General features: G+C 46.3%; 1 protein-coding gene across 2 annotated transcripts in view; it reads right to left on the reverse strand.

Annotated features, from left to right (window-relative positions):
* Positions 1–27,666, reverse strand: part of CDX1 (caudal type homeobox 1) — a 100,088-nt gene that overhangs the window by 21,144 nt on the left and 51,278 nt on the right. Inside the window, exon 2 of one of the 2 annotated variants that reach the window (XM_068273150.1) lies at positions 22,707–22,760. The exons of the other annotated variant lie outside the window; for it this stretch is intronic. Within the exon in view, the coding sequence (XP_068129251.1) occupies positions 22,707–22,760 (54 nt within the window). The remainder of the gene's footprint in view (positions 1–22,706; positions 22,761–27,666) is intronic. 2 annotated transcript variants of the gene reach the window in all.

Genomic DNA, 27,666 nt, shown 5'->3' on the forward strand with positions numbered 1-27,666 from the left:
CCCTTGTCCCCCATGGAGGCTGGGATAGCCAGAATGCGGAGCACCGGCCGCGTGGGGCTCCGCACCCTGACTATACCAGCCCGCATGGTCCATGGATTGGGGGGTCTCGGAAGGGGAGGGGCAGCCAAGCTTTCCCCTCCCCCTCCGAGCCCTTGTCCAATCCAAGGACAAGGGGCTCTTCTCCACCTCCGATGGGCGGTGGAGGTGGAGGCCGCGATTTCCTGGAGGGGGGGGGTTCATGGTGGCATCTGGCAGTCCCCTTTAAAAAGAAGTCCCCCAGATGCCCACCCCCCCTCCCAGGAGAAATGAGTATAGGGGTACTTGTACCTCTTACCCATTTCCTTTAAGAGTTTAAAGTAAATAAACACACAAACAAAAATAAAAAGTATTTTAATTGAACAAAAAACATAACCACGAAAAAAGTCCTTTCATATTCTTAATTAACCATTAATACTTACCTGTCCCTTTAAATAAATGATCCCTCGCAATAGCCTCGGAAATGTTCTATCAGTTACAATGTAACAAAGTTTTTACAATGTAACAACTTTGTTACATTGTAACTACGGCGCACCCGACGTCACTCGCCGATCAGCCGCCGCATACACTTACGCGTCCGTGCAGGACGCTAAGTCCCCGCCAGCTCCCGCCGTCCATCCCGCCCACATCTGTCACCCACATGTCACCCACATGTGGGTGACATGTGGGTGACATGTGGGAGAGGCGGGGAGGGCAGCGGGAGCCGGCGGGGACTTAGCCTCCTGCACGGACCCGACAGAGCTCTGAGCTATATAGCTCAGAGCTCTCTAAGCATCTTTGAATTTGGGCTCCAAGGAGCCCCATTGGTCCTTAGCAGACCAATGGGGTTCCTTCTGATTTGAAGTAACCCCATTGGTCTGCTAAGGACCAATGGGGCTCCTTGGAGCCCAAATACAAAGATGCTTAGAGAGCTCTGAGCTATATAGCTCAGAGCTCTGTCGGGTCCATGCAGGACGCTAAGTACCCGCCGGCTCCCGCTGCCCTCCCCGCCTCTCCCACATGTCACCCACATGTCACCCACATGTGGGTGACAGATGTGGGCGGGGTGGACAGCGGGAGCCCGCGGGGACTTAGCGTCCTGCACGGACGCGATAGTGTATGCGGCGGCTGAGCGGCGAGTGACGTCGGGTGCGGCGTAGTTACAATGTAACAAAGTTGTTACATTGTAATAACTTTGTTACATTGTAACTGATAGAACATTTCTGAGGCTATTGCGAGGGATCATTTATTTAAAGGGACAGGTAAGTATTAATGGTTAATTAAGAATATTAAAGGACTTTTTTCGTGGTTATGTTTTTTGTTCAATTAAAATACTTTTTCTAAGTGTTTGTGTGTTTATTTACTTTTAACTCTTAAAGGAAATGGGTAAGGGGTACAAGTACCTCTATACTCATTTCTCCTGGGAGGGGGGGTGGGCATCTGGGGGACCCCTTTTTAAAGGGGACTCCCAGATGCCACCATGAACCCCCCCAGGAAATCGCGGCCTCCACCTCCACCGCCCATCGGAGGTGGAGAAGAGCCCCTTGTCCTTGGATTGGACAAGGGCTCGGAGGGGGAGGGGAAAGCTTGGCTGCCCCTCCCCTTCCGAGACCCCCCAATCCATGGACCATGCGGGCTGGTATAGTCAGGGTGCGGAGCCCCACGCGGCCGGTGCTCCGCATTCTGGCTATCCCAGCCTCCATGGGGGACAAGGGGTTAAAGAGGTCTGGGAGGGGGGACCCCACGTCGTTTTTTTTTTATATTTCCCACACTCCACACTCAGAACGAAGTAAGTAAAACTCTTCCCACTTGGGGGAATCTATAAAAATAATACACTATTGTTACCTGTGCAAAAAAAACGGACATTTTCCGCATTTAAAAGACATTTTTGCCCTTGAAACTTAAAAATCGATTTTCTCAAAAACTATAAGGTCTTTTTGAAAAAAAAAATTTTCCTCTTATTCCCACTGATCCCCTTAACATACCCTGGGAATTTGGTGTTCCTAAATTTTAAGCAGGCTTTGCTATTAACCGTTAAAGTCGGCGGGTTTTTAAATGTATATATTTTTCCTTTGAAACTTTAACATCGATTTTCTCAAAACCTATAAGGTCTTTTTGAAAAAAAAAAATTCCTCTTATTCCTTCTGATCTCCTTAATATATTCTCCAAATTTGAGGCTCTCAGCAATTAAGGGGGCTTTGCTATTAACCCTTAAAGTCGGCGGCTACCTAACATTGATCCATGCGTCAACTTTTCCGCTTGGGAGCATGACCGCATTAATTGCTAGTAGGAATTTACGCGTAAGCCAATAACGTAACAACCCGAATTACGGTATTCTTACGCGTAATTGCGTAAGGGCCATGCGTAATTACAGACATGAACCATAGATAGATGGCTACGCCGTAAGCGTAATTTCGTAATGCGTAATAGCGTAAAATTACGCGTAATGATCCGTAAGCGTAGTTTTTTCCATTACGCCCAGCACTAGCACCGCCCACCTTTTGTAACCCCAACACACAAACACTCAGTGACCAAGTCTGTGAGCTTTGGGGCCCTTGGCATCAATAATTTAACTTTTCCCACAGAAATGAGACAAATCTGATTGGCTGTATGTAGCAGGTTTGAGGCTTCTGCAATTAACAGTGTAAGAATGGCAGCAAAGTAAACATTCCCCTTGAAAATCAATAGTTGAATTTTGATTGGCTGTTGTAGGCTCCACCCAACCAGATGGGGCTCCCAGTGTCCCTCTTCCCTACAAATCCTGATAAATGCAGCCTTGCTCGCCATAAGCTGGCAGCCATCATAATAATGGTAAAACATCAGAGCGCGCTGACACGTGAATAAATCAATAGCATGCCGAAGTTGCTGCCTGTCTGTGGACATTAGTTGGTGGACCTGGGATTTCACACTGATAAGTCAAGGTAAAGGGGTTAATTGTCACGCTCTGACATCAAAAGAACTCTCTGTAAAGTTTGTCTAGCACTTAATTATCGATTTCTTCCCTTTCCTCCCCAACCTATACATGTGAGGCTGTCCTCCTTAGACCTGGAGTCTGTCTGTCTGCAGGGAGGTCTAAATACATTATTACATTTCCACAGATCAATAACTATGATGGCTGAGCTGTATTGCTGGAAGTGTCTGCAGAGGTTAGATGAAAGCATATGGTACAGCGGACTGCAGAGTCACAGAGTCACAGTATTACTGCACTTATGGCTGAGGAACGCTCTGTATCCACTAATATGAGTTTTTATAGTGTTGACATCTTCCACGGGGCTTTTCAGATACTCGCATCAGCAACTGTCCTCAGAGGAGCTCACAGTCTGATCCCTCCCATACGTCGAACTCACCTGCTGCACTTGAGTCCACCTTGGCTGAGAAAATCTAGCAAATCAGAGACTTGCATATCTATCACCTGACCACACTGATCACATGCTTCTCCATGACTTCTCCTAGACACGGCCATCACTAATCAGAGACTTACATATCTATCACCTGACCACACTGATCACATGCTTCTCCATGACTTCTCCTAGACACGCCCATCACTAATCAGAGACTTACATATCTATCACCTGACCACACTGATCACATGCTTCTCCATGGCTTCTCCTAGACACGCCCATCACTAATCAGAGACTTACATATCTATCACCTGACCAAACTGATCACATGCTTCTGCATGACTTCTCCTAGCCATGCCCATCACTAATCAGAGACTTGCATATCTATCACCTGACCACACTGATCACATGCTTCTCCATGACTTCTCCTAGACACGCCCATCACTAATCAGAGACTTACATATCTATCCTAAAAAGAAAAAGATGGAGCGCACAATGGTGCATTACCCAAGGTGGGCTTTTATTCGCAAAAGAATATTGGTACTTACAAGATAGGAATAAAAACAACGCTTTCTCAGCGGTACAGCCACCGCTTCAACCTATGGACGATTCAGCAGCGGCGCGCTGTGGCCAATAGCGCGATCTCCGGTGGAGTTGGGAGCGCCGTCTCGCTGTAGGTCTGGGCGTGGCTGGGAATCAGTGTGCGTATGGCGTCATTACGCGTTTCGGCGCTCTGCGCCTTCGTCAGATGACGACCATACGCACCGCACACTGTTTATGGGAGTCCTCTGAGCCGTTGTCATGGCTACAGGGCTCTCCCATTGAAACTGTCGGTAAAACTTTATTTATAACTTTAATTTAGCAACAAGAAACGCCTGGGGGTAGTGGTGCATCCCGGCTGGGGGTATTAAAAGGAAACTCTGATCATATTGGCGCACCAAGCGCCGCTGCTGCATGCATATATTCAAAAAGAACCTTTATATACATACATTTATGGAAAAATGTTTAAAAACACCTTTAGTAAATACCTGAAAATCAAAGATTAATAACAACCTACTCATAGATATAAAAATACATATAAATTACAGTATGATTAGAACAATAGTAATCAAACCAGTAAAAGATATATAATAAATATATAAAATAAGATAAAATATCATAAGGCCAATGTTTTATAAAGAGGGGCTGGTCAATGTGTCTAAGTATCTTCTCTGAGGCTACCTCCAAACTCGGCGGGGCGTGGGCAACATTATGCAAGAAAATGCTATATATCAAATCTCGGCTGGTAGCTAAGGGACCGGGGGCCAGGACAGGGTTGGGAAAGGAGGGAGGGGATTTGTAGAAGGGATGGGGAGGGGAAGGAATGGGGGGGTGGAAGGTGGGGAAAGGAGGGAAGTAGGGGAGGGAATATAGGGAAAGATGAGGGAATATGCCACCTGTTGTGGAGGAATATCGTCTGGGGGGTCCTAACAACACTATCCGTGACAAACAGCCAGCCCAGACTCCCCTTTGTTACCCCTTATAATGCAGTACATAACAAAATTAAGTCCATCATAACCCAGAACTGGCCTATTTTGCAACAGGACCCCTTATTGAAAAGAATTATACCAGACCGCCCCTCAGTCATTTTTAAGAAAGCGCGATCTGTTAAGAACACTATAGCACCAAGCAACATAAGAAAGATTGTAGAAAAACCTAAAAGCATGTTTCCCACTGTGGTAGGCAACTTTAAGTGTCACGTCAAGAGGTGTGGTTGTTGCCCCTTCATCCGACACAGAACTAAGGAAGTACTTGATGCAAACCAACACGTTTCCAAAGTAAAAGAATTTATAACATGCGGTAGTGACCACGTCATATACCTTCTTACTTGTGGTTGCACTAAGGCATATGTCGGCCGAACCACCCGACCACTTAGACAAAGACTTGGAGAACACAAGTGTAACATCTTGGAGGGGATAGAAAAACACAGTGTCCCTCGCCACTTCAAAGAATGCCACGATAGTTCAGTAGAGACACTCAGAATCATGGGACTAGAAATGATTTCAAAAAACATGCATCATGGTGAAAGATTCAGGAAACTATGTGAGCGTGAGACATTCTGGATCTTTAAGATGAATACACTGAGCCCAAATGGACTCAATGAGAGTCTGGAGATTTCGACATATTTGTAAAAATTTCTTGTAAAAATTTATTGTAAAAATGTTGTGGTAATGTTGTTCCCTAATGCTTTCCACAGTAATTTATGTTCCTTTCTTCTCCCCCCTTCTTTTCACAGCACCCCCCTTTAGCAGACATCCACACTAGATGAGGGTGGTGAGTACTTGAGAAGTAAGGTTTGGCCCTTAGTAGGCTTCCAGCTGGAGACATAATGTACTATATAACTGTTTGTCACGGATAGTGTTGTTAGGACCCCCCAGACGATATTCCTCCACAACAGGTGGCATATTCCCTCATCTTTCCCTATATTCCCTCCCCTACTTCCCTCCTTTCCCCACCTTCCACCCCCCCATTCCTTCCCCTCCCCATCCCTTCTACAAATCCCCTCCCTCCTTTCCCAACCCTGTCCTGGCCCCCGGTCCCTTAGCTACCAGCCGAGATTTGATATATAGCATTTTCTTGCATAATGTTGCCCACGCCCCGCCGAGTTTGGAGGTAGCCTCAGAGAAGATACTTAGACACATTGACCAGCCCCTCTTTATAAAACATTGGCCTTATGATATTTTATCTTATTTTATATATTTATTATATATCTTTTACTGGTTTGATTACTATTGTTCTAATCATACTGTAATTTATATGTATTTTTATATCTATGAGTAGGTTGTTATTAATCTTTGATTTTCAGGTATTTACTAAAGGTGTTTTTAAACATTTTTCCATAAATGTATGTATATAAAGGTTCTTTTTGAATATATGCATGCAGCAGCGGCGCTTGGTGCGCCAATATGATCAGAGTTTCCTTTTAATACCCCCAGCCGGGATGCACCACTACCCCCAGGCGTTTCTTGTTGCTAAATTAAAGTTATAAATAAAGTTTTACCGACAGTTTCAATGGGAGAGCCCTGTAGCCATGACAACGGCTCAGAGGACTCCCATAAACAGTGTGCGGTGCGTATGGTCGTCATCTGACGAAGGCGCAGAGCGCCGAAACGCGTAATGACGCCATACGCACACTGATTCCCAGCCACGCCCAGACCTACAGCGAGACGGCGCTCCCAACTCCACCGGAGATCGCGCTATTGGCCACAGCGCGCCGCTGCTGAATCGTCCATAGGTTGAAGCGGTGGCTGTACCGCTGAGAAAGCGTTGTTTTTATTCCTATCTTGTAAGTACCAATATTCTTTTGCGAATAAAAGCCCACCTTGGGTAATGCACCATTGTGCGCTCCATCTTTTTCTTTTTAGAATTGTCTTTTGCCCAGTTTATGGAGCTGCACATGGCATTGCACTGAGGAGCTAAGAAGATTTGTATATGTGAAAGAGTGTGTCTGCAGTTTCTGAAAGAGGAGCGCAAGGATCCTTTGTTTTTTTCCTGTACTTACATATCTATCACCTGACAACACTGATCACATGCTTCTCCATGGCTTCTCCTAGACACGCCCATCACTAATCAGAGACTTACATATCTATCACCTGACCACACTGATCACATGCTTCTCCATGGCTTCTCCTAGACACGCCCATCACTAATCAGAGACTTACATATCTATCACCTGACCACACTGATCACATGCTTCTCCATGACTTCTCCTAGACACGACCATCACTAATCAGAGACTTACATATCTATCACCTGACCACACTGATCACATGCTTCTCCATGACTTCTCCTAGACACGACCATCACTAATCAGAGACTTACATATCTATCACCTGACCAGACTGATCACATGCTTCTCCATGACTTCTCCTAGACACGACCATCACTAATCAGAGACTTACATATCTATCACCTGACCACACTGATCACATGCTTCTCCATGACTTCTCCTAGACATGACCATCACTAATCAGAGGCTTACATATCTATCACCTGACCACACTGATCACATGCTTCTCCATGATTTCTCCTAGACATGACCATCACTAATCAGAGACTTACATATCTATCACCTGACCACACTGATCACATGCTTCTCCATGACTTCTCCTAGACACGCCCATCACTAATCAGAGACTTACATATCTATCACCTGACCACACTGATCACATGCTTCTCCATGACTTCTCCTAGACATGACCATCACTAATCAGAGACTTACATATCTATTACCTGACCACACTGATCACATGCTTCTCCATGACTTCTCCTAGACATGGTCATCACTAATCAGAGACTTACATATCGATCACCTGACCAGACTGATCACGTTTCTCCATGACTTCTCCTAGACACGACCATCACTAATCAGAGACTTACATATCTATCACCTGACCAGACTGATCACATGCTTCTGCATGACTTCTCCTAGACATGACCATCACTAATCAGACACTTACATATCTATCACCTGACCAGACTGATCACATGCTTCTTCATCACTTCTCCTAGACACGACCATCACTAATCAGAGACTTACATATCTATCACCTGACCACACTGATCACATGCTTCTCCATGACTTCTCCTAGACACGACCATCACTAATCAGAGACTTACATATCTATCACCTGACCACACTGATCACATGCTTCTCCATGACTTCTCCTAGACACGACCATCACTAATCAGAGACTTACATATCTATCACCTGACCACACTGATCACATGCTTCTCCATGACTTCTCCTAGACATGGTCATCACTAATCAGAGACTTACATATCGATCACCTGACCAGACTGATCACGTTTCTCCATGACTTCTCCTAGACACGACCATCACTAATCAGAGACTTACATATCTATCACCTGACCAGACTGATCACATGCTTCTGCATGACTTCTCCTAGACATGACCATCACTAATCAGACACTTACATATCTATCACCTGACCAGACTGATCACATGCTTCTTCATCACTTCTCCTAGACACGACCATCACTAATCAGAGACTTACATATCTATCACCTGACCACACTGATCACATGCTTCTCCATGACTTCTCCTAGACACGACCATCACTAATCAGAGACTTACATATCTATCACCTGACCAGACTGATCACATGCTTCTCCATGACTTCTCCTAGACACGCCCATCACTAATCAGAGACTTACATATCTATCACCTGACCAGACTGATCACATGCTTCTCCATGACTTCTCCTAGACACAACCATCACTAATCAGAGACTTGCATATCTATCACCTGACCACACTGATCACATGCTTCTCCATGACTTCTCCTAGACACGGCCATCACTAATCAGAGACTTGCATATCTATCACCTGACCAGACTGATCACATGCTTCTCCATGCCTTCTCCTAGACATGACCATCACTAATCAGAGACTTACATATCTATCACCTGACCACACTGATCACATGCTTCTCCATGACTTCTCCTAGACATGGTCATCACTAATCAGAGACTTACATATCGATCACCTGACCAGACTGATCACGTTTCTCCATGACTTCTCCTAGACACGACCATCACTAATCAGAGACTTACATATCTATCACCTGACCAGACTGATCACATGCTTCTGCATGACTTCTCCTAGACATGACCATCACTAATCAGACACTTACATATCTATCAGCTGACCAGACTGATCACATGCTTCTTCATCACTTCTCCTAGACACGACCATCACTAATCAGAGACTTACATATCTATCACCTGACCACACTGATCACATGCTTCTCCATGACTTCTCCTAGACACGACCATCACTAATCAGAGACTTACATATCTATCACCTGACCAGACTGATCACATGCTTCTCCATGACTTCTCCTAGACACGCCCATCACGAATCAGAGACTTACATATCTATCACCTGACCACACTGATCACATGCTTCTCCATGACTTCTCCTAGACACGCCCATCACTAATCAGAGACTCACATATCTATCACCTGACCACACTGATCACATGCTTCTCCATGACAGCTCCTAGACACAACCATCACTAATCAGAGACTTGCATATCTATCACCTGACCAGACTGATCACATGCTTCTCCATGACTTCTCCTAGACATGACCATCACTAATCAGAGACTTACATATCTATCACCTGACCACACTGATCACATGCTTCTCCATGACTTCTCCTAGACACGACCATCACTAATCAGAGACTTACATATCTATCACCTGACCAGACTGATCACGTTTCTCCATGACTTCTCCTAGACACAACCATCACTAATCAGAGACTTGCATATCTATCACCTGACCAGACTGATTACATGCTTCTCCATGACTTCTCCTAGGCACAACCATCATTAATCAGAGACTTACATATCTATCACCTGACCAGACTGATCACATCCTTCTCCATGACTTCTCCTGGACATGACCATCACTAATCAGAGACTTACATATCTATCACCTGACCACACTGATCACATGCTTCTCCATGACTTCTCCTACACACGCCCATCACTAATCAGACACTTACATATCTATCACCTGACCAGACTGATCACATGCTTCTCCATGCCTTCTCCTAGACATGACCATCACTAATCAGAGACTTACATATCTATCACCTGACCACACTGATCACATGCTTCTCCATGACTTCTCCTAGACATGACCATCACTAATCAGAGACTTACATATCTATCACCTGACCAGACTGATCACATGCTTCTCCATGACTTCTCCTAGACATACCCATCACTAATCAGAGACTTGCATATCTATCACCTGACCAGACTGATCACATGCTTCTCCATGACTTCTCCTAGACACGACCATCACTAATCAGAGACTTACAGATCTATCACCTGACCAAGCTGATCACATGCTTCTCCATGACTTCTCCTAGACACGACCATCACTAATCAGAGACTTACATATCTATCACCTGACCACACTGATCACATGCTTCTCCATGACTTCTCCTAGACATGACCATCACTAATCAGACACTTACATATCTATCACCTGACCAGACTGATCACATGCTTCTCCATGACTTCTCCTAGACACGACCATCACTAATCAGGGACTTACATATCTATCACCTGACCACACTGATCACATGCTTCTCCATGACTTCTCCTAGACATGACCATCACTAATCAGACACTTACATATCTATCACCTGACCAGACTGATCACATGCTTCTCCATGACTTCTCCTAGACATGACCATCACTAATCAGAGACTTACATATCTATCACCTGACCACACTGATCACATGCTTCTCCATGACTTCTCCTAGACATGACCATCACTAATCAGAGACTTACATATCTATCACCTGACCAGACTGATCACATGCTTCTCCATGCCTTCTCCTAGACATGACCATCACTAATCAGAGACTTACATATCTATCACCTGACCACACTGATCACATGCTTCTCCATGACTTCTCCTAGACATGATTATCACTAATCAGAGACTTACATATCTATCACCTGACCACACTGATCACATGCTTCTCCATGACTTCTCCTAGACATGATTATCACTAATCAGACACTTACATATCTATCACCTGACCAGACTGATCACATGCTTCTCCATGACTTCTCCTACACATGACCATCACTAATCAGAGACTTACATATCTATCACCTGACCACACTGATCACATGCTTCTCCATGACTTCTCCTAGACACGACCATCACTGATCAGAGACTTACATATCTATCACCTGACCACACTGATCACATGCTTCTCCATGACTTCTCCTACACATGACCATCACTAATCAGAGACTTACATATCTATCAGCTGACCACACTGATCACATGCTTCTCCATGTCTTCTCCTAGACACGACCATCAGAGACATACATATCTATCACCTGACCAGACTGATCACATGCTTCTCCATGACTTCTCCTAGACACGACCATCACTAATCAGAGACTTACATATCTATCACCTGACCACACTGATCACATGCTTCTCCATGACTTCTCCTAGACATAACCATCAGTAATCAGAGACTTACACATCTATCACCTGACCACACTGATCACATGCTTCTCCATGACTTCTCCTAGACATGACCATCACTAATCAGAGACTTACATATCTGTCACCTGACCAGACTGATCACATGCTTCTCCATGACTTCTCCTAGACATGACCATCACTAATCAGAGACTTACATATCTATCACCTGACCAGACTGATCACATGCTTCTCCATGACTTCTCCTAGACACGCCCATCACTAATCAGAGACTTACATATCTGTCACCTGACCAGACTGATCACATGCTTCTCCATGACTTCTCCTAGACATGACCATCACTAATCAGAGACTTACATATCTGTCACCTGACCAGACTGATCACATGCTTCTCCATGACTTCTCCTAGACATGACCATCACTAATCAGAGACTTACATATCTATCACCTGACCACACTGATCACATGCTTCTCCATGACTTCTCCTAGACATGACCATCACTAATCAGAGACTTACATATCTGTCACCTGACCAGACTGATCACATGCTTCTCCATGACTTCTCCTAGACATGACCATCACTAATCAGAGACTTACATATCTGTCACCTGACCAGACTGATCACATGCTTCTCCATGACTTCTCCTAGACATGACCATCACTAATCAGAGACTTACATATCTATCACCTGACCAGACTGATCACATGCTTCTCCATGTCTTCTCCTAGACACGACCATCAGAGACATACATATCTATCACCTGACCAGACTGATCACATGCTTCTCCATGACTTCTCCTAGACACGACCATCACTAATCAGAGACTTACATATCTATCACCTGACCACACTGATCACATGCTTCTCCATGACTTCTCCTAGACATAACCATCACTAATCAGAGACTTACATATCTATCACCTGACCACACTGATCACATGCTTCTCCATGACTTCTCCTAGACATGACCATCACTAATCAGAGACTTACATATCTGTCACCTGACCAGACTGATCACATGCTTCTCCATGACTTCTCCTAGACATGACCATCACTAATCAGAGACTTACATATCTATCACCTGACCAGACTGATCACGTTTCTCCATGACTTCTCCTAGACATGATTATCACTAATCAGAGACTTACATATCTATCACCTGACCACACTGATCACATGCTTCTCCATGACTTCTCCTAGACACAACCATCACTAATCAGAGACTTACATGTCTATCACCTGACCAGACTGATCACATGCTTCTCCATGACTTCTCCTAGACACAACCATCACTAATCAGAGACTTACATGTCTATCACCTGACCAGACTGATCACATGCTCCTCCATGACTTCTCCTAGCCACGCCCACCACTAATCAGAGACTTACATATCTATCACCTGACCACACTGATCACATGCTTCTCCATGACTTATCCTAGACATGACCATCACTAATCAGAGACTTACATATCTATCACCTGACCACACTGATCACATGCTTGTCCATGACTTCTCCTAGGCAGGACCATCACTAATCAGAGACTTACATATCTATCACCTGACCACACTGATCACATGCTTCTCCATGGCTTCTCCTAGACATGACCATCACTAATCAGAGACTTACATATCTATCACCTGACCACACTGATCACATGCTTCTCCATGACTTATCCTAGACATGACCATCACTAATCAGAGACTTACATATATATCACCTGACCACACTGATCACATGCTTCTCCATGACTTCTCCTAGACATGAGCATCACTAATCAGAGACTTACATATCTATCACCTGACCAGACTGATCACATGCTTCTCCATGACTTCTCCTAGACACAACCATCACTAATCAGAGACTAACATATCTATCACCTGACCACACTGATCACATGACCATCACTAATCAGAGACTAGAGGAGCTCACAATCTAATCCCTTTCGTAGTCATAGTGACACATTCTGTTGCTATGGTTGCTGTACACACACTAGGTTCTCAGCAGCGGCGCCCCCTGTGGCCACCTATCTAGCGAGTGTGCAAGGCTTTAGTCTCTGCCTCGGTTGGCTTGAGTGACCCCAATGAACGGGTTGCGGGGGGGGGGGGGGGGAGCAGTTTCAGGACAATGATTCAGTAATGATGATAGAGGGAGTGGGCGGAGCTTCTTCTCCCCCATAAAGTGCAGCCGCCTTTGAGTTATTTTCCCATCAGTTTCTGCACAAGCCATCTGTTTATTTATCAGCCCTAATGAGCCACTTGATTTGCAGTCCTGTGATGTATAATGATTTATTACTATCCCGGTGATAAGCGCAGGTATTAATTTCCTATCCCAGCTGCAGACAGCTGGCTAATTAGGGCCGCCTCTCAGCTGCAGCGCTCATCGATCTCCGCAAAGCCGTCTGTAGTGAAGTCATAATCCGAGGCGTGTTACAGCGGACCTGAACTCTTACACGGGACAGAAGGAGAACATAGAGAAATGCACCCTGTGTGTATCTAGAGAGTTTAGCCTGTCTAATCCTCCCTCATCTGTCACTAATCACAAGTTAACATTTGATCCCTCAGCTGCGTCAGCTGACTGCCATGGCAGAGCAGCTAATTGGTAAACAGAGGATGTTAACCCTATGTCTGCTTCCTTGTAAGCAGGAAGTAAACACACCGGCAGATTTATTGCAGGATTTGTATCAGGTGTAACAGAGAAATGTTTTTCTGTAAAGGTGATTATGCTATTGCTTATCTTTTGGAGCAGAGAGGAAGTTCTGAGTTCGGGTCCGCTTTACCCCTCGGCCCAACCATGCTGTGACAGGACACTGAACACTGGGGCCGACTTGCTGCGTTTCCCAGCGTGTAAATTTGGACAGGAAAATGCGACCAATGCACAGGATGTGGCCCGATTCATAAACAGGAGAAAGAAGTCAGACGGCATGTGGGATAAAATGCGACCAATGCACAGGATGTGGCCCGATTCATAAACAGGAGAAAGAAGTCAGATGGCATGTGGGATAAAATGCGACCAATGAACAGGATGTGGCCCGATTCATAAACAGGAGAAAGAAGTCAGATGGCATGTGGGATAAAATGCGACCAATGAACAGGATGTGGCCCGATTCATAAACAGGAGAAAGAAGTCAGACGGCATGTGGGATAAAATGCGACCAATGCACAGGATGTGGCCCGATTCATAAACAGGAGAAAGAAGTCAGACGGCATGTGGGATAAAATGCGACCAATGCACAGGATGTGGCCCGACTCATAAACAGGAGAAAGAAGTCAGACGGCATGTGGGATAAAATGCGACCAATGCGCAGGATGTGGGCCCGACTCATAAACAGGAGAAAGAAGTCAGATGGCATGTGGGATAAAATGCGACCAATGCACAGGATGTGGCCCGATTCATAAACAGGAGAAAGAAGTCAGACGGCATGTGGGATAAAATGCGACCAATGCGCAGGATGTGGCCCGATTCATAAACAGGAGAAAGAAGTCAGATGGCATGTGGGATAAAATGCGACCAATGCACAGGATGTGGCCCGATTCATAAACAGGAGAAAGAAGTCAGACGGCATGTGGGATAAAATGCGACCAATGCACAGGATGTGGCCCGATTCATAAACAGGAGAAAGAAGTCAGACGGCATGTGGGATAAAATGCGACCAATGCGCAGGATGTGGCCCGATTCATAAACAGGAGAAAGAAGTCAGACGGCATGTGGGATAAAATGCGACCAATGCGCAGGATGTGGCCCGATTCATAAACAGGAGAAAGAAGTCAGACGGCATGTGGGATAAAATGCGACCAATGCGCAGGATGTGGCCCGACTCATAAACAGGAGAAAGAAGTCAGACGGCATGTGGGATAAAATGCGACCAATGCGCCAGGATGTGGCCCGATTCATAAACAGGAGAAAGAAGTCAGATGGCATGTGGGATAAAATGCGACCAATGCACAGGATGTGGCCCGATTCATAAACAGGAGAAAGAAGTCAGAGGCATGTGGGATAAAATGCGACCAATGCACAGGATGTGGCCCGATTCATAAACAGGAGAAAGAAGTCAGACGGCATGTGGGATAAAATGCGACAATGCACAGGATGTGGCCCGATTCATAAACAGGAGAAAGAAGTCAGACGGCATGTGGGATAAAATGCGACCAATGCGCAGGATGTGGCCCGATTCATAAACAGGAGAAAGAAGTCAGATGGCATGTGGGATAAAATGCGACCAATGCACAGGATGTGGCCCGATTCATAAACAGGAGAAAGAAGTCAGAGGCATGTGGGATAAAATGCGACCAATGCACAGGATGTGGCCCGATTCATAAACAGGAGAAAGAAGTCAGACGGCATGTGGGATAAAATGCGACCAATGCACAGGATGTGGCCCGATTCATAAACAGGAGAAAGAAGTCAGATGGCATGTGGGATAAAATGCGACCAATGCACAGGATGTGGCCCGATTCATAAACAGGAGAAAGAAGTCAGATGGCATGTGGGATAAAATGCGACCAATGCATAGGATGTGGCCCGACTCATAAACAGGAGAAAGAAGTCAGACGGCATGTGGGATAAAATGCGACCAATGCACAGGATGTGGCGCGACTCATAAACAGGAGAAAGAAGTCAGACGGCATGTGGGATAAAATGCGACCAATGCACAGGATGTGGCCCGATTCATAAACAGGAGAAAGAAGTCAGATGGCATGTGGGATAAAATGCGACCAATGCACAGGATGTGGCCCGACTCATAAACAGGAGAAAGAAGTCAGATGGCATGTGGGATAAAATGCGACCAATGCACAGGATGTGGCCCGACTCATAAACAGGAGAAAGAAGTCAGACGGCATGTGGGATAAAATGCGACCAATGCACAGGATGTGGCCCGACTCATAAACAGGAGAAAGAAGTCAGACGGCATGTGGGATAAAATGCGACCAATGCGCAGGATGTGGCCCGACTCATAAACAGGAGAAAGAAGTCAGATGGCATGTGGGATAAAATGCGACCAATGCACAGGATGTGGCCCGATTCATAAACAGGAGAAAGAAGTCAGACGGCATGTGGGATAAAATGCGACCAATGCACAGGATGTGGCCCGATTCATAAACAGGAGAAAGAAGTCAGATGGCATGTGGGATAAAATGCGACCAATGCACAGGATGTGGCCCGATTCATAAACAGGAGAAAGAAGTCAGACGGCATGTGGGATAAAATGCGACCAATGCACAGGATGTGGCCCGATTCATAAACAGGAGAAAGAAGTCAGATGGCATGTGGGATAAAATGCGACCAATGCACAGGATGTGGCCCGATTCATAAACAGGAGAAAGAAGTCAGACGGCATGTGGGATAAAATGCGACTAATGCACAGGATGTGGCCCGATTCATAAACAGGAGAAAGAAGTCAGACGGCATGTGGGATAAAATGCGACCAATGCACAGGATGTGGCCCGATTCATAAACAGGAGAAAGAAGTCAGACGGCATGTGGGATAAAATGCGACCAATGAACAGGATGTGGCCCGATTCATAAACAGGAGAAAGAAGTCAGACGGCATGTGGGATAAAATGCGACCAATGCACAGGATGTGGCCCGATTCATAAACAGGAGAAAGAAGTCAGACGGCATGTGGGATAAAATGCGACCAATGCACAGGATGTGGCCCGATTCATAAACAGGAGAAAGAAGTCAGACGGCATGTGGGATAAAATGCGACCAATGCACAGGATGTGGCCCGACTCATAAACAGGAGAAAGAAGTCAGACGGCATGTGGGATAAAATGCGACCAATGAACAGGATGTGGCCCGATTCATAAACAGGAGAAAGAAGTCAGATGGCATGTGGGATAAAATGCGACCAATGCACAGGATGTGGCCCGACTCATAAACAGGAGAAAGAAGTCAGACGGCATGTGGGATAAAATGCGACCAATGCACAGGATGTGGCCCGACTCATAAACAGGAGAAAGAAGTCAGACGGCATGTGGGATAAAATGCGACCAATGCACAGGATGTGGCCCGACTCATAAACAGGAGAAAGAAGTCAGACGGCATGTGGGATAAAATGCGACCAATGCACAGGATGTGGCCCGATTCATAAACAGGAGAAAGAAGTCAGACGGCATGTGGGATAAAATGCGACCAATGCACAGGATGTGGCCCGATTCATAAACAGGAGAAAGAAGTCAGACGGCATGTGGGATAAAATGCGACCAATGAACAGGATGTGGCCCGATTCATAAACAGGAGAAAGAAGTCAGACGGCATGTGGGATAAAATGCGACCAATGAACAGGATGTGGCCCGATTCATAAACAGGAGAAAGAAGTCAGACGGCATGTGGGATAAAATGCGACCAATGCACAGGATGTGGCCCGATTCATAAACAGGAGAAAGAAGTCAGACGGCATGTGGGATAAAATGCGACCAATGCACAGGATGTGGCCCGATTCATAAACAGGAGAAAGAAGTCAGACGGCATGTGGGATAAAATGCGACCAATGCGCAGGATGTGGCCCGATTCATAAACAGGAGAAAGAAGTCAGATGGCATGTGGGATAAAATGCGACCAATGCACAGGATGTGGCCCGACTCATAAACAGGAGAAAGAAGTCAGACGGCATGTGGGATAAAATGCGACCAATGCACAGGATGTGGCCCGATTCATAAACAGGAGAAAGAAGTCAGACGGCATGTGGGATAAAATGCGACCAATGCACAGGATGTGGCCCGATTCATAAACAGGAGAAAGAAGTCAGACGGCATGTGGGATAAAATGCGACCAATGCACAGGATGTGGCCCGATTCATAAACAGGAGAAAGAAGTCAGACGGCATGTGGGATAAAATGCGACCAATGAACAGGATGTGGCCCGATTCATAAACAGGAGAAAGAAGTCAGACGGCATGTGGGATAAAATGCGACCAATGCACAGGATGTGGCCCGATTCATAAACAGGAGAAAGAAGTCAGACGGCATGTGGGATAAAATGCGACCAATGCACAGGATGTGGCCCGATTCATAAACAGGAGAAAGAAGTCAGACGGCATGTGGGATAAAATGCGACCAATGCACAGGATGTGGCCCGACTCATAAACAGGAGAAAGAAGTCAGACGGCATGTGGGATAAAATGCGACCAATGAACAGGATGTGGTCCGATTCATAAACAGGAGAAAGAAGTCAGATGGCATGTGGGATAAAATGCGACCAATGCACAGGATGTGGCCCGACTCATAAACAGGAGAAAGAAGTCAGACGGCATGTGGGATAAAATGCGACCAATGCACAGGATGTGGCCCGACTCATAAACAGGAGAAAGAAGTCAGACGGCATGTGGGATAAAATGCGACCAATGCGCAGGATGTGGCCCGATTCATAAACAGGAGAAAGAAGTCAGATGGCATGTGGGATAAAATGCGACCAATGCACAGGATGTGGCCCGACTCATAAACAGGAGAAAGAAGTCAGATGGCATGTGGGATAAAATGCGACCAATGCACAGGATGTGGCCCGATTCATAAACAGGAGAAAGAAGTCAGACGGCATGTGGGATAAAATGCGACCAATGCACAGGATGTGGCCCGATTCATAAACAGGAGAAAGAAGTCAGACGGCATGTGGGATAAAATGCGACCAATGCACAGGATGTGGCCCGATTCATAAACAGGAGAAAGAAGTCAGACGGCATGTGGGATAAAATGCGACCAATGCACAGGATGTGGCCCGACTCATAAACAGGAGAAAGAAGTCAGATGGCATGTGGGATAAAATGCGACCAATGCGCAGGATGTGGCCCGATTCATAAACAGGAGAAAGAAGTCAGATGGCATGTGGGATAAAATGCGACCAATGCACAGGATGTGGCCCGACTCATAAACAGGAGAAAGAAGTCAGATGGCATGTGGGATAAAATGCGACCAATGCACAGGATGTGGCCCGATTCATAAACAGGAGAAAGAAGTCAGACGGCATGTGGGATAAAATGCGACCAATGCACAGGATGTGGCCCGATTCATAAACAGGAGAAAGAAGTCAGATGGCATGTGGGATAAAATGCGACCAATGCACAGGATGTGGCCCGATTCATAAACAGGAGAAAGAAGTCAGACGGCATGTGGGATAAAATGCGACCAATGCACAGGATGTGGCCCGATTCATAAACAGGAGAAAGAAGTCAGATGGCATGTGGGATAAAATGCGACCAATGAACAGGATGTGGCCCGATTCATAAACAGGAGAAAGAAGTCAGACGGCATGTGGGATAAAATGCGACCAATGCACAGGATGTGGCCCGACTCGTAAACAGGAGAAAGAAGTCAGATGGCATGTGGGATAAAATGCGACCAATGCACAGGATGTGGCCCGATTCATAAACAGGAGAAAGAAGTCAGACGGCATGTGGGATAAAATGCGACCAATGCACAGGATGTGGCCCGATTCATAAACAGGAGAAAGAAGTCAGACGGCATGTGGGATAAAATGCGACCAATGCACAGGATGTGGCCCGATTCATAAACAGGAGAAAGAAGTCAGATGGCATGTGGGATAAAATGCGACCAATGCGCAGGATGTGGCCCGATTCATAAACAGGAGAAAGAAGTCAGATGGCATGTGGGATAATATGCGACCAATGCACAGGATGTGGCCCGACTCATAAACAGGAGAAAGAAGTCAGATGGCATGTGGGATAAAATGCGACCAATGCGCAGGATGTGGCCCGATTCATAAACAGGAGAAAGAAGTCAGATGGCATGTGGGATAAAATGCGACCAATGCACAGGATGTGGCCCGACTCATAAACAGGAGAAAGAAGTCAGATGGCATGTGGGATAAAATGCGACCAATGCACAGGATGTGGCCCGATTCATAAACAGGAGAAAGAAGTCAGACGGCATGTGGGATAAAATGCGACCAATGCACAGGATGTGGCCCGATTCATAAACAGGAGAAAGAAGTCAGATGGCATGTGGGATAAAATGCGACCAATGCACAGGATGTGGCCCGATTCATAAACAGGAGAAAGAAGTCAGACGGCATGTGGGATAAAATGCGACCAATGCACAGGATGTGGCCCGATTCATAAACAGGAGAAAGAAGTCAGATGGCATGTGGGATAAAATGCGACCAATGCACAGGATGTGGCCCGATTCATAAACAGGAGAAAGAAGTCAGATGGCATGTGGGATAAAATGCGACCAATGCACAGGATGTGGCCCGACTCATAAACAGGAGAAAGAAGTCAGATGGCATGTGGGATAAAATGCGACCAATGCACAGGATGTGGCCCGACTCATAAACAGGAGAAAGAAGTCAGACGGCATGTGGGATAAAATGCGACCAATGCACAGGATGTGGCCCGATTCATAAACAGGAGAAAGAAGTCAGACGGCATGTGGGATAAAATGCGACCAATGAACAGGATGTGGCCCGATTCATAAACAGGAGAAAGAAGTCAGACGGCATGTGGGATAAAATGCGACCAATGCACAGGATGTGGCCCGACTCATAAACAGGAGAAAGAAGTCAGACGGTATGTGGGATAAAATGCGACCAATGAACAGGATGTGGCCCGATTCATAAACAGGAGAAAGAAGTCAGACGGCATGTGGGATAAAATGCGACCAATGCACAGGATGTGGCCCGATTCATAAACAGGAGAAAGAAGTCAGATGGCATGTTGGATAAAATGCGACCAATGCACAGGATGTGGCCCGATTCATAAACAGGAGAAAGAAGTCAGACGGCATGTGGGATAAAATGCGACCAATGAACAGGATGTGGCCCGATTCATAAACAGGAGAAAGAAGTCAGACGGCATGTGGGATAAAATGCGACCAATGAACAGGATGTGGCCCGATTCATAAACAGGAGAAAGAAGTCAGACGGCATGTGGGATAAAATGCGACCAATGAACAGGATGTGGCCCGATTCATAAACAGGAGAAAGAAGTCAGACGGCATGTGGGATAAAATGCGACCAATGAACAGGATGTGGCCCGACTCATAAACAGGAGAAAGAAGTCAGATGGCATGTGGGATAAAATGCATTGCGGTGAACCCTTCTTGCTATGCATGGCAGAGTTGCAGGATTTCGGATGTGTTCTCGTATCACAGCACAGCCAGGCGCCCACTACAGCGATTCACCATTTCCGGATCATGGAAGTACCACAATGTTTTCACCGGAGTTACCGAGATTTGGCCCTCATTGAGGACAATCGCAAAATGAAAGCAGGCAGCGCTCTTGGTACTGCTCTGTGATCGCAACGCTGCTCTGGATCCGCCCCTTCTATCGGTGCCGCGTGTGCCGATCGCCAGGAAAGGTGCTGCTAGTGGGTACATGGCCCAAGTGCCAGCGTGCGTCTACTAAGACTCGCCCTTCAGGTAATTACAGTAGAAGGATAATGCTGGGAATACACGGGTCGATCCGGCGGCCGATTAGCCGCCGGATCGACCCCAGCCACGTCCCCGCCGCGTCCCCGCTCATCCGCACGTGTGCGCGGACCGATTACCGCTGGTCCCCGCTGGCGCTCCTTATCAGCCGCTCGATTCCCTGCCATTGTCCGCCGGTGGGGATCGAGCGGGCGGGGGTTGAGCGGCATGATCGGGCCAGCTGAATATTATCAGCTGGCCGGATCAGCTGCTCGATACACGGTACAGAAACGTACCGTGTATCCCCAGCATAAGGGGTAAACAGAGTGCTGGTAAGGTAACCAGGACTGTAGGGCAGTAACTGGATCAGGATAATGTAGGGACAGAAGTCAATACTCACCTCTTTAGGAGTGTCCTACTGGGGAGTACATATAATGCCGTCGCTGCATGATTTGGACGCATGGGAGTTGACGATAATATTGATAATTTAAATTACCAATATTTTATTACAGACAAATCTGGCACCCATTTTCACTCGAACTCTCCCCCCAAATGCATAAATCTAATCTCCCTCCTAGTGCCTAAAACTGATCCCCCCTCCTAGTGCCTAAACCTAATGCCCAGATCAATATGGCCCTGCAGCAGGCCCACTACTCAGAACTAACGATTGAAAGCTATTGACTAGCTCTGAGGAAGAGTATAGATTACACAGAAGAGGTTCAATCTGCCCCCCAAAATAAAGACCACCTATAGACAATGCATAGATATATCTCCTGTGAGAACAATGGAGGACAATCGCTGGTGTTTGTACTTAGCACCACTCAAATACAGTAAGTACTAGCCTTTACAGATGACTGGTATACTACAGATAATGTATTTAAAAAAATATATATATTTTAAAGAGAGATCCAGAGATCTCTAAAGAGAGATCTTTTACTAACCTGGCCCGTTCCATGCCGCTCCGTCATGCGCCGCACCTTCGGCCCTCCTCCCCCCTGAATAACGACAAACAAAAATTGCAATTATATGACTGCAGGACAGATATCCTTCTGCGCCGGACTGCCAGGCAAGCGCCAGCATCCTGACAGTCTGGGACACGCCCCTTCCTCCTCCCCTCTCCCTCAGAGTGCGCTGTAATAGGTGGGACATGGAGCTCCTCCCACAGTGCAGAACTGAGAGATGAGCTGCACCATGATTGCCACCCTGAAATGACAGAATATACAAGCTCTAGAGTGAGTTGTTTATGCGGGGGGGGGGGGGGGGGCTGCCTCTGTATTTTAGGAATTCTTGGATATCTGTCTTTAAATATCGCCTGTGTGTGTGGACACCTCTGAGAGCTCACCGCACAGCCAAGATGTCACTTTCACACCTAACTAACCTGGTGTCAGTGTTGCCAACTCATCCCTTTAATTATTGACACATCTAAGTTATACAGGTTCTGGGGCTATTTGCACATAATTAGTGCCTTAACTGCATCTACCTAGCCACAAAACCTGTATAATTCATATGTGTCAATAATTAGAGGGATGAGTTGGCAACACTGCCTGGTGTCAAGCAAATAGCGCAAGCAAAACCCTCCAAGGCACCAAATAATAATGCTGTGTTTGTTTTTTCTTCTATTTGTTGAGCAGTGAAGGAGCCACTTTCCATAGCAGGGAGTATTTTTCTCTTTTTACTGCTGCTGGTCTTAATAATAAAGTGACAGTATCTGCCATGTGCATCTATATGGGCTCTGCCTGACTTTTATGAGTGTGAACAATGATTGGCAGTTATTTCCCAAGTGTTGCCCCATATCATGTAGACAGAACAATACATGTGCAAATATTATACAGAGCACTAGAAGCGAACCTATAAAATGGACGACCCGCCGCTTGTAAACCACATTTATAGCTTAGACAAGGGGAAGGGTGTGAAGTCCTCATACCAGCCGGGCTGAGGGAAAATCAGAGACTTTTCATAGCTGCAAATCTCCAGGCGGGTGCTGGGCCACAATGGGGCGCTTCAAGAGACTCTGAAGTCTCTCAAAATGCAGGTTGTTATTTTAAAAATCTCTTTAACATGATTGCCCTAACTGAAACGTTGCATCCCCGCAACTGAACGCTTACTAAATCCTCCTAAACTCACTGCGGGGAGCGCTTCCATGAAGAGGCAGAGCTTTGGGCTGCAGCTCTGCCTCCATGCCCGTCCATCTGCGCGGATCGATACCTCCGCCCGCCCCTCTCATCTTTCTTCACTGAGAGGGGCGGGGGAGAGGCGGAGATAAGCTCGGATTGGAGGCAGAGCTGCAGCTGAAAGCTCTGCCTCCCGGGACAGCAAAATCCACAACCAAGTTTGGGGTGATTTAGTTCGTGTTCAGCCGCAGGGATGCAGCGTTTTAGTTAGGGGAATGATGTTAAACACATTTTTAAAATAAAAACCTGCATTTTATGAGACTTCAGAGTCTCTTTAACCACCCTGGCGTTCTGATTAAATCGCCAGGGCGGCTGCGGGAGGGTTTTTTTTAAATAAAAAAAAAACTATTTCATGCAGCCAACTGAAAGTTGGCTGCATGAAAGCCCACTAGAGGGCGCTCCGGAGGCGATCTTCTGATCGCCTCCGGCGCCCAGAATAAACAAGGAAGGCCGCAATGAACGGCCTTCCTTGTTTTGCTTATATCGTCGCCATAGCGACGAGCGGAGTGACGTCATCGACGTCAGCCGACGTCCTGACGTCAGCCGCCTCCGATCCAGCCCTTAGCGCTGGCCGGAACTTTTTGTTCCGGCTACGCTGGGCTCAGGCGGCTGGGGGGACCCTCTTTCGCCGCTGCTCGCGGCGGATCGCCGCAGAGCGGCGGCGATCAGGCTGCACACGCGGCTGGCAAAGTGCCGGCTGCGTGTGCTGCTTTTTATTTGATGTAAATCGGCCCAGCAGGGCCTGAGCGGCAGCCTCCGGCGGTGTTGGACGAGCTGAGCTCGTCCAGACCGCTCAGGTGGTTAAGGAGCGTTTCAGTGCTGATGGCCGCTGTAGTGACACACTGCATATCTGATGGCCGCTGTAGTGACACACTGCATATCTGATGGCCGCTGTAGTGACACACTGCATATCTGATGGCCGCTGTAGTGACACACTGCATATCTGATGGCCGCTGTAGTGACACACTGCATATCTGATGGCCGCTGTAGTGACACACTGCATATCTGATGGCCGCTGTAGTGACACACTGCATATCTGATGGCCGCTGTAGTGACACACTGCATATCTGATGGCCGCTGTAGTGACACACTGCATATCTGATGGCCGCTGTAGTGACACACTGCATATCTGATGGCCGCTGTAGTGACAATCTCTAGTGGTGCTCTTAAGAACTTGGAAATTACAAGTCCATGAAGAGTTTGTAATTGGCAGGTATGAACTCATAATCAGACGTTTGTAATCAGATGAAATTATGAATGCCGGTTATGGGTGTACACAAAATTGAACTCGAGAATATTCAAAATTTCGATTACGAGTCGGCAATTTAGAGTAGTTTGAGTAATGTTCATTTATAATGAGATTTCAATGGCCGTTTGGCCAGGGATCAATATACAGGCCGTATGATGATGATAATAATAATGATATTTTTATAGCATTTTTCTCCCTGGGGACTCAAAGTGCTGTGTCCCTGCGTTATGTAGTCTCAGGGGCCCGGGAAAAGAGGTGGGTTGTCAGCCTTTTCTTAAAGCTGTCCAGAGAAGGACCTGACCACTTTACCTATTTTTTTGACCAATGAAATATAAGTTCAGAGTGTGGGAAATTAAAATAAAAAATGATGTGGGGGCATACATGCAAAAAGGAAAAAAGGGCGCGAGATATAGACGACATTATACGTTTTAATGTTAAACAATATTTTTCATTTATATATTATAATCTAAGATCAAGTGCTAAATATGTTGAATTAATGGTAATGAAAACGCAAAATACCGATATTTTACTGCAACTATACCTAACTGTACTCTCACACAGAACCCTCCCTGTACCTATCCCTAACCCCTAGACCTCCCCGGTGGTGCCTAACCCTAACCACCCCCCTGGTGGTGCCTAACCCTAACCAACCCCCTGGTGGTGTATACTGTATTGTACTGCAACTATACCTAACTGTACTCTCACACAGAACCCTCCCTGTACCTATCCCTAACCCCTAGACCTCCCCGGTGGTGCCTAACCCTAACCACCCCCCTGGTGGTGCCTAACCCTAACCAACCCCCTGGTGGTGTATACTGTATTGTACTGCAACTATACCTAACTGTACTCTCACACAGAACCCTCCCTGTACCTATCCCTAACCCCTAGACCTCCCCGGTGGTGCCTAACCCTAACCACCCCCCTGGTGGTGCCTAACCCTAACCAACCCCCTGGTGGTGTATACTGTATTGTACTGTAACTATACCTAACCTTACTCTCACACAGAACCCTCCCTGTACCTATCCCTAACCCCTAGTTCCCCCCTTTGTGGTGCCTAACCCTAACCACCCCCTTGTGGTGTATATTGTACTGTAACTATACCTAACCCTACTCTCACACAGAACCCTCCCTGTACCTATCCCTAACCCCTAGACCCCCCCCCCTGGTGGTGCCTAACCCTAACCACCCCCCTGGTGGTGCCTAACCCTAACCACCCCCCTGGTGGTACCTAACCCTAAGACCTCCCTGGTGGTGCCAACCCTAACCACCCCCACTGTATAAACTTACACACATAGGAACAATAATATATTTGATAACATAAAACACTTCACTAGAAATAACATAATGAATAGAAAAAGTTATATATTTGTAATAGAATAAATAGCCTTACAATCATGTACACATTAAAAATCTTAAAATAACGTTAATATTAAAAGCGATATATTAGTAAGATAATAAATCTGAAAACTATAATTTACGCATTATAGTTCTGAAAACAAGGTTAATACAAAAAGCGATACATTTGTATTACTATAAGCTTGAAAACGTAAAAATGTACTTATTATACTTCTGATAGCGAATTGTAAAACGATCAAATACCGGTAAGTGAAAACAAAAATGCACTCATACTTCTGAAAACGATAAAATAAGTCAAACCGAAAGTCAAATGAATTTGTAAATGATATTTGCCACAAACCCTATTCTGTAAATGAATGAAATTTATCGGGTGCCCTAATTTATATTCTGGCGCCCAATAGCCGATATTTTGCATTGCAGCGCCCTTTTTGTCCATTATGCGCCTTTTTTTCCTGTTTCCCATGGGGTCCTCCCTCCCGAGCCTCTGTAACCCCTTGTCCCCCATGCAGGCTGGGATAGCCAGAATGCGGAACCCCGGCCGACTGGGGCTTCGCATCCTGAGCTATACCAGCCCGCATGGTCCATGGTATGAGGGGGGGGGGGGGCAATCCTTCCCCTCTCGCCCGGAGCCTTTGTCCAACCCTGGTGCCCCAGGAGGAGGTGGGGGCGATGACTCCCTGGGGGGGAGGGGGGTTCATGGTGGCATCTGGGAATCCCTTTTAAAAAACAGACCCTTAGATGCCCGCCCCCCTCCCAGGAGCAAAGAGTGGGTTAAATGTAAATAAAAATGTAACTACAAATAAAGTCCTTTAAAGTGTACCTGAGACGACATAAAAAATAAAATGTGTACATACCTGGGGCTTCCTCCAACCCCCTGCAGGCGAATCGGTCTCTCGCTGCCTTCCCACGCTGCCTCCGCTATAGGTCCCAGTAAGTGAGCCAGTGAGCGCAGGCACAGTCCAGCCACGCATGCTCCCCGTCAAGCTGCCGTGGCTGGGAACATCTGCCGACAATCGTTCCTTAAAGGAGGTGTGTAGTAGATCTTATGGTTTTAATAATCGGTCACTCAAACCTTCCTGACAAACCTATACGGCAGATCGATTCTTTGGTTTGCAAATATTTTTC

The sequence above is a fragment of the Hyperolius riggenbachi genome, chromosome 3, assembly GCF_040937935.1.
Source record: "Hyperolius riggenbachi isolate aHypRig1 chromosome 3, aHypRig1.pri, whole genome shotgun sequence".
Lineage (NCBI taxonomy): Eukaryota > Metazoa > Chordata > Amphibia > Anura > Hyperoliidae > Hyperolius > Hyperolius riggenbachi.